The 11,842-nt window shown below is 46.0% G+C and overlaps 1 protein-coding gene across 2 annotated transcripts; it reads left to right on the top strand.

The window, feature by feature from the left end:
• The first annotated feature begins 266 nt into the window (after positions 1–266).
• Positions 267–11,070, top strand: LOC117080834 (membrane-spanning 4-domains subfamily A member 8). Of its 2 annotated transcripts, XM_033206137.1 has the most exons (7): positions 267–472; positions 1,568–1,787; positions 2,739–2,861; positions 6,266–6,325; positions 8,254–8,385; positions 10,283–10,396; positions 10,571–11,070. In XM_033206137.1, exons 2-7 carry the CDS (start codon positions 1,569–1,571, stop codon positions 10,673–10,675), a joined length of 753 nt encoding a protein of 250 aa, XP_033062028.1. In that variant the 5' UTR covers positions 267–472; position 1,568; the 3' UTR covers positions 10,676–11,070. The 2 variants fall into 2 exon arrangements, with proteins under 2 accessions (XP_033062028.1, XP_033062029.1); XM_033206138.1 differs by lacking the exon at positions 2,739–2,861 and having other exon boundaries at positions 268–472.
• Positions 11,071–11,842: the final 772 nt, after the last annotated feature.

Here is an 11,842-nt window from a genome sequence, read left to right as displayed (position 1 = left end):
CCTGAGGCTTCAAGGGAGCCTGATTTGTAGAAAAGGAACCAGGCTTCAAGGGAGCCTGTGACTCCAAGGGAGTCCGATTAGCCAAAAGGAACCAGGCATGAGAAAACTAGGCTGTGGAGGGATAGGGTTGAGGGCCTCTTTACTGGGTGAGAATTGTTATGTCATCCTATCTCATGTTGCAGCTAAATACAGCGCATCCTGGGTGCCCAGTTCATTCTGTGTCTCCCAGAGCAACCAGCCAACCATATTTCACTGGCTCATTAACCAAAACAGGAAATAAATATGAAGGAAACATACGTGCTCTAAGCAGCACGTAACCTGGCCTGCATCCAGGAAATAGAGGACTTTGGATCCTTCTAACCCTACCACCCAACTGGCCCCAGTACATTCGTTCTCTCAGGGAAAAAGCAAGGTCCCGACAGCAAAGAAAAGGGAATAGGATCAAGAGATACGTGGCTGCTGGCAGAGCAAGGTGAGTCTGCTTAATCTAGTGGTTGGTAACTGGGAATTGGTGATAAGGTTTTTCTACCAAATGAGACTTATGGCAAATCAGTGTGGATGAAGGATAGGCAGAGTGTATTGTACTAGCTTTATTGGGTCTGCTCCAAGAAAAAGAAAGACAAAGACGGGAAATGGAGGGGGACGGGAGAAACAAAAAGAAAAATAATTTTTTAAACCACATCAGAATTTCTAAGTAGCCTAGAAAAATTGAGCAGTAGAAGCCACCCAATGAACATACACTGCCTTGGCAATGGGGCTTCCCTTGAGGAAGATAATCTCCATTTAACTAATATTGACATAACTGGGACCTCGGAGGATTCTTGTCCACTCACCCCATTTCCTTTTCCAGAAAATAAGATAATTGAACTCAATGTTGTCTAAGAGATTTTCTAGTTCCAAAATTTTGCTTTCAGCCAGTACTAACATACGCAAAGCAGCACTCTAAACACTAGGAGAGACCAGGCACAGTGGTGCACGTCTGTAATCCCACACTTTGGGAGGCCAAGGTGAGCGGATCAACTGAGGTCAGGAGTTCGAGACCAGCTTAGCCAACAGGGTGAAACCCCATCTGTACTAAAAATACAAAACTTAGCCGGGTGTGGTGGCGGGCACCTGTAATCCCAGCTACTCAGGAGGCTGAGGCAGGAGAATTGCTTGAACCTGGGAGGCAGAGGTTGCAGTGAGCCAAGATCGTGCCACTGCACTCCAGCCTGGGTGACAGAGCGAGACTCTGTCTCAAAAAAAATAAAAAATAAAAAATAAAATAAACACTACGAGAGACACAAAGATGGAAAAGACGGACCCCTTGCCCTCCGGTAGCCTTTACCCTCTTTGGGTCTTAGTTCTCTCATCTGTAAAACCAGGCGGGTGAGAGGATGAAAGGAAATGTATTTGTAAAGCACCTCTTAAGTGCCCTATAACTGATGTCTATTATTTGTAACGTGGGATTCATAAACTTGTAGAAGGTTAAGATGCTCCAATGAGCTAGAAGAAGTAAAAGTCCTCTTTAAATGTAAGTACAAGTTCATATGTGAGGGACAATTCTGTCACATTTATTTTTTGGCAGCATGAATTCGATGACTTCAGCAGTTCCAGTGGCCAATTCTGTGTTGGTGGTGGCACCCCACAATGGTTATCCTGTGACCCCAGGAATCATGTCTCAGGTGCCCCTGTATCCAAACAACCAGCCACAAGTCCATCTAGTTCCTGGGAACCCACCTGGTTTGGTGTCAAATGTGAATAGTCAGCCTGTGCAGAAAACTTTGAAAGAAGGCAAAACCTTGGGGGTAAGTGAGATTTCCCTTTGCAGGCCACGGACTGCACAGCTGGACTGACAGGCGGAGGGGAAGGAAAGGCCTGGGAAATACACAAACACTACATCCCGGAAGTGAGGCTGAGCCGATCGCGCCTTGCCAAACACAGGTCTCTTAGAAAGCTCAGCTGCGCAACGTCACCGGGGAGGCCTCTGCACAGGCCTTGTATTTTCTGCTTTAGGCATTTTAGAAAAGAGAAAGAAAAGCAACAAAAAAGCAATGCGCTTGAATGTTGATCCTGTTGCCAGGATCCACGCCCAGCCCAGAAGAAAGGGAAAGGGGTCCCAGCAAGACCAAAGCAGACCACAAGGTGGAGTCAGAATCCAGTAAGATTGAATCAAATAGTTGCCCAACAGGAAACAAAGCAGGTTAGGCAATCAACAACATAAATGCTCACAGCAACCCCTGAAAGGCTGTCCTGCGCAGGACAAGGAAAGGCCCATTTCACTGTGTAGCCAGATGATGATCAGCATGAATTCGGGTGCAGACTGCCCGAGCTCTGACCCTCGCACTACGGGAACATAAATTGATACAACCCTTAGGGAGGGAAATTTGTAACTGTCAAATTTGCAAAATATCCAATAATTCCATTGCTGGAACTTCATCCTCCAGATATGCCTGTATCCACAAAAACTGTGATATGTATGAGCTTATTCATTGCAGCGTGGTTTGTGATAACAAAAAAATTGTTGTGCTATCAAGGTATATATTTGAAAAGAATAATGGGAGAATACACCAAAATGTAAACAGTTGTTTTCTCCAGGCGGCGGGGAGATTATACGTAGTTTTTATTTCATTTTTGTATTTCCCATATTACTTTTTAGACCACGAAAATAAAACATATATTAAAATTAAAAGTAGGCTCATAGGGGAGGCAGGACCCAGCCTCAGAAACAAGACTTCAGCTTGTGGCTCTCCTGACAGGCCATCCAGATCATCATCGGCCTGGCTCACATCGGCCTCGGCTCCATCATGGCGACAGTTCTCGTAGGGGAATACCTGTCTATTTCATTCTACGGAGGCTTTCCCTTCTGGGGAGGCTTGTGGGTGAGTAACGCAAGTCCTCCTGCAGATGAGTCCGTAGAAGGTGCCAAGGCACTCAAGGCCATCTTGCCAAGTTGTGCAGCTGTGCCCTGCAGAAGGTTCCCAGCCACCCAAATGTGGGGGATAGGAATTCAGCCAGCCCTGGCCTTGTTCCACAGTATGAGTTTGGTAGGGCCACCCCAACAAAGTGTAGTACCACCAGTTGGGTGGCTTAAACAACAGAAATTTGTTATCTCACAGTTCTGGTAGTTGAAAATCTGAGATGGAGATGTTAGCAGAGGGGTTTCCCCTGAGGTCTCTCTCCTTGGTTTGCAGATGGTTTTCTCCCTGAGCCTTTCCATGGCCTTCCCTCCATGCCTGTGTCCTAGTCTCCTTTTCCTACAAGGACACCAGTCATATTGGATTAGGGTCCCCCAGATGATCTCATTTAACCTGAATTACAGTTTTAACAACGCTATCTCCAAACACAGTCACATTCTGAAGCACTACAGATTAGGGTTTCAACCCATGAAATTTGGTGGGAGATAGAGGGTGTGCACACAATTCAGCCCATAATATCAAACTACAACCCCACAAGGTGACTTCCCCTCAAAAGGGATGTATTTTCTTTTTTCTTTTTTTTTTTCCTTTTTTTTTTTTTGAGATGGAGTCTCATTCTGTTGCCCAAGCTGGAGTGCAGTGGTGCATTCTCAGCTCACTGCAATCTCCCCTTCCTGGGTTAAGCAATTCTCCTGCTTCAGCCTCCCTAGTAGCTGGGATTACAGGTGTGCACCACCATGCCTGGCTAATTTTTGTATTTTTAGTAGAGACAAGATTTCACATTAGCCAGGCTGGTCTCAAACTCCTGACCTCAGGTTATCTGCCTGCCTCAGCCTCCCAAAGTGCTGGGATTACAGGTGTGAGCCACCGCACCTGGCCAAAAGGGATGTATTTTCTTAATTCACAAAGAAAACATCCACATGTAAAGAATACACTAGGAATAGCCCCTGACATTGTTGAACATAGGACCACAAGCCTGAGCTCCAGGAGGAAAACACTCAGCAAAAGTGAAGAGTGGCTTCCCAGCTGTAGAATAGCAAGGGTGTGAGCGTTTCAGCAGCGGCGTCTCAATCTACATCTGCAGATGGACTTTGGGTGCTCTATTTTGGCAAAATACCTAATATGTTAAAGGTGCATTATTTTTCTGGAAGGGTCCATAGCTTTCATCAGATTATCAGAGTGATCTGTGACTCCATAAAATGTTGAGGACTACAGTCTTTCCACGTCAGTTTATTACCTTTATGGTTCCTTTGCCGTGTCCCCCTGCCCACACACACACATACACACACACACTCCTTCCCTCTCCACCTTCCTTTCTCCTTTCTCTCCCTTCTGTTACAGTCTTTCTCCTGACTCACACACCTACCTGTGACACTAATGCAACTTTCCTCATAAATGGCACAACTCCAGAGTAACCTAGGTGCCAGTCCAAGTCACTCTACCTCATAAGAGTTAAATAAAATAGCCTAGAGCTGTCTCCATCCCCCACAGCCACATAAGGTCTGCAAATGAACAGGGCTCCTCTAGTGAGGCTCTGCACACACCCAAACTCAGAACTCAGCCCCTTTTCCCTCCCACAACCACTCACAAGATACCTGTTCCTGTATCTCTGACCTTCGTGGAATGCGGGGCTATGGAGAGGTCTAGCATCACAGTCACCCAGGCCTACCATTGAGCACACAATGCCTACCACTGAGCACTGGATTCCAGCAAGTGCCGGTGAACAGCAGGCAGTTGTCCGGGCATCTCAAATGCCTCACTGACCACGCCCCCTCCCACCAGGCTGCTGAGTGCCTTCAACCCTCATGACTTTCCTCCTTTTGCTCTGCAGGGCAGTTGTGCTCTTTGCTGCTTTCTTGATCCCAGGACTGTCTTTCTATTTCCCAAAGATCAATATCCTCTTCTGAAACAAAGGTCCATCTCCTCTAGCACCTCAGAAGGACTGAGAGGGACATCGAAAGTCCAGCCCTTCCTCCCCATCAAGTCTCTACAAACAGAAGGGTGTGAACCTGAGATTTGTTTTTCCACTCATAGGAGAATATGGCCTTGGCCTTGGAAGGCAGAAGCTGCTGAAATAAGTTTTCATTGTAAATAACTATTTCCACTCTACGGCACATGCATCTGCCCTGGGTGGGAGGGAATGTGGGTTGAGGGTTAGGAACATGGAGTCTGAAATCAAGCTACCTGGATCTGATTCTCAAATGCATGTGCCATAGAGTGGAAACAGTTATTTCCAATGAAAACTCTGCTGGATGATGTTGTGTGAGTTGTTCACAATCTCCAAGCCTTAGTCTCCTCATTGATAAAATGGCAAGAGTAATAGTGCTTGATGGGCCACCATGTGGTTAAATGAGGCGAGGTTAAATAAGCACTTCGTGTGTTGGGAGGAGGGCAGTGATGGGTTGCTAGTCAGTACACGGCTTCTTTTGGGAGTGATGCAAATGTTCTAACTTAGATTGTAGTGATGGTTGCACAACTCTATAAATACACTAAAAATAATTGCATCATATACTTTAAATGGGTGAATTATATGACATATGAATTATATGTCAATGAAGCCTTTTTGTAAAAAGCATTTTCTATAGTGTCTCACAAATGCTAGCTCCTATTAAATCATAGCTCATGCCCTCTCGTACCACTGTTGCTAGCCCATTGGGCCAATGATGGCAGGCAATTCCATCAGCCACAGTGCCTGCAGAATACCAGTGTTGGATGAAATGCACACAGTCGACATCATCATCCTGTATTTGATGTTCAGCATCATAGGGACACAACGTTTATCTGAGTAACTAAAAGTCATTGTCCCGATATGCAGACAGGCAAGGATTGATTTCAGGCTTCTCTCTAAAAGCATCAGAGAAGACGCTAGTAACCCCTTCCTTCTTCCCTCCAGAGCCCCCAAACCTAACTGAATCTTTATATAAAGATTGGAAAACAATAGGGTGTACATGTGGGAAAATAAAATACAGGGAAATAATCCAACATTTATTGAGCATCTACTCTGTGCAAAGATATGCTAAATGCCAGATATAGGGCATAAGTTATCTCATGACAATGGCTCTTGGGAAGAGCTAGAAATTTTTCCATTTTGCAGATGAGGAAATAAAGATTTAGAGAACTTAATAACTTACCTAAGGTCAAGAGTTTCTAGCCAGAATTTAAAACCAGGTTTGCTGGGTCCTAGAAGATATATTTATCCCACCCCAGGGCCCTTTCACGCAGTGCAGAACAGCTCATTTTTTCTATTCCCCATGTTGAGCTGATGGTTCCAGCAAAGGTACCCACTGTATGTGACCAGAATCACAGAAGCCTGGGGAAGGCCACCCTAGCCCCTGACCTCTTTCTAAACCCACTCTGTTCTGCACCAGTTTATCATTTCAGGATCCCTCTCTGTGACAGCAGAAAATCAGCCACATTCTCACTGCCTGGTAAGTTACACTCTGAGGCCAGCTCTTCCAACTAGAGACTTACAGAATGGTGTCACAAGGGGGAAAATAAGGTCACATACGATTCCTCCGGCAGCCTTGCACCTACTATAACCAGACACAGGGTGCTCACACACATTCCTGCTCATACAGACTGGCCACAGGAGCCTGGCCCTGGAGTCACATGTGGAAAAGTCCCAAGAGGATGCAGAAGTGAGAAGGGGCAATACAGTCACCTTAGCTAAGGCATCAGAGTATGGAGAGCGGGAGAAAGAGAGAGAGAACAGCTTTCCTAAGAAACCCTGCCATGGAGAGGCACAGAGCTCCCAGGGGCCCAGGGCTGCCCTCTAGCAGAGCAAGGAGCCAAGAGTACCTCCAGTACACAGAGCAGGGCTTCGGGGATCCGAAGGAGGCTCAGTCACTTGCTTCCCTAAGGAATCCAGCCCACAGAGCTCCGATAATCAACACGGACAGAGCTTTGTGCTCCCCTAGCAACAGACCAAGAAAGTACCTTCATTTGTCTCACAAGCAGGGTGAGGGTGTGCTTTACGAAGGGTAAAGGGACTCAAGGTGACCAGGTCCCTACAACCAGATGAGATCGATTTCAAAGTCTTCAAAAGAAAGCTCAAAATATCGAAGCATATCTTTCTGCACATGGCCCAGAATCATGGAGCATCTGAGCCTATCACATCCCGAGACACGAGCTGAGACTCTATTTATCCTATGGGACAAATAGGTCAAGTGTTTCCCAGAAACGATTCTTTTTTCTTTTTTCTTTTCTTTTTTTCTTTTTTTTTTTGTTTTTTTGTTTTTTTTTTTGTTTTTTGTGAGACGGAGTCTTGCTCTGTCCCCCAGGCTGGAGTGCAGTGGTTTAATCTCGACTCACTGCAGACTTCGTCTCCTGGGTTCAAACTATTCTCCTGCCTCAGCCTCCTGAGTATCTGGGATTACAGGTGCACACCACCATGCCCAGCTAATTATTGTATTTTTTGGTATTTTGGTAGACATGGAGTTTCGCCATTTTGGCCAGGCTGGTCTTAAACTCCTGACCTCAGGTGATCCGCCTGCCTCCGCCTCCCAAAGTACTGGGATTACAGGTGTGAGCCACCGCATCCAGCCCCAAAGATTATTCTTGAGAACATTTCTCCCATGTTATGCTTAATGAAGATAGTTAAATGAACTTGGGAAAATCTCTATGTATTGTCCCCTCTCTGAAAGATCTAAAGTCCTCATTAAAGTCTCTGAGAAGTCCTGCCACAATGGTCTGTTTACCTTTGCTCAACCCAACTATTTTCAAAGCTAACTTACCCCAAAACCTTTCTTGCACAGAACACCTCTTTACTTGCAGTGGAAATAGGGTACCTGGGATTTGCATTAAGAAACACTTTTTGATGAAAAGAGTTATAGAGGCCGGGCGCGGTGGCTCAAGCCTGTAATCCCAGCACTTTGGGAGGCCGAGACGGGTGGATCACGAGGTCAGGAGATCGAGACCATCCTGGCTAACACGGTGAAACCCCGTCTCTACTAAAAAATACAAAAAACTAGCCGGGCGAGGTGGTGGGCGCCTGTAGTCCCAGCTGCTCGGAAGGCTGAGGCAGGAGAATGGCGTGAACCGGGAGGCGGAGCTTGCAGTGAGCCGAGATCCGGCCACAGCACTCCAGCCTGGGCGACAGAGCGAGACTCCGTCTCAAAAAAAAAAAAAAAAAAAGAGTTATAGAGATGGATGGTGGCAATGGTTTCAGAGCAGTGCTGATGTATTTAATGCTACTGAACTGTAACACTTGAAAAGGATTAGGATGTTAAATTTTACATTGCATATATTTTAGCACAATTTTAGAAATTGGGGGGAAAGAGAAACACTCGTTGGGTCTCCATTCATCTCAGCTATAACGGTTTTTCTCGCCCACCCTGACCCTCTGTGTCTTCTTCAGCTGTCTGGCAGTTTGGGCTTGAACATCGTCAGTGCAATCTGCTCCGCGGTTGGAGTCATACTCTTCATCACAGATCTAAGTATTCCTCAGCCATATGCCTACACCAACTATTATACTTATGCCTGGGGTGTGGTGAGTATCCCTCTCAACCAAAGATCCTCTAAGTTCTGAATTAGCTCCATTGAGAACTCCCAGAAAGAACCTGACAACCAAGCTTCCTCATTGAACATGGTAGGAAAAGGAGGTGCTTTCAGAATAGGAACAAAGTTTAAAGTCCTTGACCCATAGCTTTAAGCACATGACCTTTCTCAGTTTGGGTTTCTGCCTTTGTAAAACAATACCTACCTTGTGGCAGTGTTGAGAGAATGAAATGCAATTTTACAAAGAATGCATATGTACCCACCAACCAGCACCTCTCCTCACATTCTCTGCCTTCTTGCCCATTACTATAAGCAAGAGGTTAGCAAACTTATTCTCTAAAGGGCCAATAGTAAGCATTTAAGGTTCTGCAGGCCTACAGTCTCTGTCATGCAGCTATAGCTGCCTTAAAGCAGCCACAGAAAATACTAAGCAAATGAACATGGCTGTGTCCTGAGAAAACTTTATTTACAAAACAGGCAGCAGGCAGGATTTGACCCATGGATCATAATTTGCCAACCTCTACTACACACTAGCACTGTCCAATAGAAATATGCAAGCCACATATGTTATTTTAATTTTCTAGTTGCCACATTTAAAAGAAAGAGAGAGTGAAAGCAATGGGTGAAACTGATTTTAATAATCTGTTTTGTTTAACCCTGTATATCCAAAATATTGTCATTTCAACATGTAATCAGTATAAAAACTTGGTTCGCTATTTTGCATTTGGGGAACTAAATCTTTGAGACCGAGGCAGGTGGCTCACTTGAGCTCAGGAGTTCAAGACCAGCCTGGGCAACGTAGCGAAACCCCATCATACAAAATATACAAAAATTAGCCAGGCATGGTAGCGTGTGCCTGTAATCCCAGCTACTTGGAAGGCTGAGGTACGAGAATCACTTGAACCCAGGAGGCGGAGCTCACAATGCTGAGCTCATGCCACTGCTCTCCAACCTGAGTGGTAGAGCGACACTCTGTCTCAAAAAAATTAAAAAATCATAATTGAGAGGCATTTCTTTGGTACCTACTGCATGCCATCCACCTTTGCTATGAAATGTTCTCATGACACATAATTGAAACCCAAATGGCAATGGGAGTCATTCCCGGACCTTTTAGATTGAAACTCTCTCCCAGATACTCTGGAAGGCCCCATTGTCCTGGGTATTCTTGGGTAACAGCAAGTGAGGTTTTTTTCTCCTGGTTACCTCCTACTATGGTTAAATTACTTCAGTTTGGGGATCCTTTCACTGACTCTTCTTCCCAAGCCAGAGAAACAGGCCCAATTCCTCCCCTCCACAAAACACCACTGTCACAGTTAAGAAAGTCTTTTCAGAGGCTGACTCTTTCCCAAAGGTTCAGAGGGATGGTGGAGGTTTACATCAGAGTCCAGCAAACCACCGATTACTGAAGATTAGACATCCTTGCTTTGAGAAGTCTTCATTTTTCACAGGAAAAATTCATTTTCCTGTGGCCTCCCCCTTCCCACTATGGTGCTCAGCTCCTTTTCCCTCTAACCATCTCCCTGTTCTCTCCATGGCTTGTCCATACCCTCCAATTCCTATCCACGGCCTCCCCAGAGCAGTGTCACTGCTCCCCTGTCTGACTCCAGAGCACACCCTCAGGTCTCCATACCCAAAGCAACCTCTCAAGGGGCTTCCCTAAACATGGTCATCCCTTTTCTCAGAGGAATACTACCAAGTAAATGCTGCAATAACAATTCTTTTACCACCACACTTGATCCTTACAAAAACCCGGTGGGAAATTTTCCCCCAGGCTGAGAGAGGATAGGGGACTTCCGCAAAGCCATAGAGTCCATGGCAGGGCCCCAGTGGGAGGTCAGTTCGGACTCCCAGTCCAGTGCTCCTGTCCTCCCCATCTGCTCTGCCTCCAGAACCCTGGATTGGCGATTTCCGGCGTGCTGCTGGTCTTCTGCCTCCTGGAGTTTGGCATTGCGTGCGCATCTTCCCACTTTGGCTGCCAGTTGGTCTGCTGTCAATCAAGCAATGTGAGTCCCAGGGCTCCTCAGTGGGTGGAACGACGCCCCCAAAAAGGTGGAGACAAGGGAGCGCTTTGTGCTTTCCACTGCCTGCTCAGGAGCAGGAGTAGTTCCTCGGTGCCTGAGGCCTTTGGCACATGCCCGTCCTTCTTAGCATGCCCCCTGTGTGCCTGTGTTTTCCAGGTGAGTGTCGTGTATCCAAACGTCTATGCAGCAAACCCAGTGGTCATCCCAGAACCAGTGACCTCACCACCAAGTTATTCCAGTGAGATCCAAGCAAATAAGTAAAGCTATAGATTCTGGAAGCATCTTTCACTGGGACCAAAAGAAGTCCTCCTCCCTTTCTGGGCTTCCATAACCTAGGTCGTTCCTGTTCCGACAACTGAGGAAATGTGTCTCCCACTGTTTGTACTCTCACCTTCATTCTTCAATTCAGTCTAGTAAATCATGCTGTTTCTCTATCAAGAAGAAGACAGAGAGTTTAAATGGATGTTAACAAAGAGGGCCTCCCTAGGGTGCATGCACCTGCACGTATGCGGGCATCCAGCCTGGGGCCTTGGCACACACACATTCGTGTGCTCTGCTGCATGTGAGCTTGCGGGTTAGAGGAACAAATATCTAGACATTCAATCTTCACTCTTTCAATTGTGCATTCATTTAATAAATAGATACTGAGCATTCAATGTGTTCAAGGCTCTCTTCATGGCAGGAGGGGGCTGGACATTGACATGACACAGTCTTGGACCTCAAGGCACTTCTGACCTCAGGAGAGAGGACACCAGGACATCATGGGAGCAATTTTCACTCACAAAGGGCAACATGGGGGAGAGGCAGAAGGAGCACAGAGTGAAGTATGATTTATTCTGGCTGTGATGCAGAAAGGAAGGAATGAGGAGAGCAGAGGACAGATCTGGTTGGGGGAGCAACATCTGAATGGGGCACTAAAGGACAGTGAGGATTTTCAGTGTAATAAGGGACCACATGGTTTGGGAGGCCTTTGGAGAGAATGATCCGTCCTTTTAGATTCTGTTACCAATGATGCAACCAAATTCACAAATGTGCAAGAATGTAGAAGGAATCTTCCAGAGACATAAGGCCAGTACATCATTATCCGTAAAAGGACTAATTCCAAAGAGAAATGGCTGTGTCATTATTGTTACCACTTCTGCATTTACAGTGGTAACAGCATCTAAAAGGACTAATCCTTTCAGCAGATGACTCACTCTCTCCAAAGGTCTCCCAAACAACATGGTCCCTCATTACACTGAAAATCCCTCACTATCCTTTAATGACCCACTTAGACGTTGCTTCCTGAACCAGGCAAAATTTAAATATTGTTATGTGTGATAACCGATGGGCATCCAAGAAGTTGCATTCTGAGGGGTTATGGCAATCATCTCTAAAGTCCAGGTGTTGTCAAGCTTTCCTTAGCTACAGAAGCAGTCCAAGAATTTG

This window comes from Trachypithecus francoisi, unplaced genomic scaffold, assembly GCF_009764315.1.
Source record: "Trachypithecus francoisi isolate TF-2019V2 unplaced genomic scaffold, Tfra_2.0 Lachesis_group8, whole genome shotgun sequence".
In the NCBI taxonomy this organism is placed as follows: domain Eukaryota; kingdom Metazoa; phylum Chordata; class Mammalia; order Primates; family Cercopithecidae; genus Trachypithecus; species Trachypithecus francoisi.
This window is presented reverse-complemented; position numbering and strand designations above follow the sequence as displayed.

Coding starts and splice junctions, on each gene's coding strand:
- LOC117080834 (XM_033206137.1), top strand. CDS start 1,569: ATGAATTCGATGACTTCAGCAGTTCCAGTGGCCAATTCTGTGTTGGTG. Junction 2,862..6,265: donor CCTTCTGGGGAGGCTTGTGG/GTGAGTAACGCA, acceptor GTTCTGCACCAG/TTTATCATTTCAGGATCCCT. Junction 6,326..8,253: donor AGCCACATTCTCACTGCCTG/GTAAGTTACACT, acceptor TGTCTTCTTCAG/CTGTCTGGCAGTTTGGGCTT.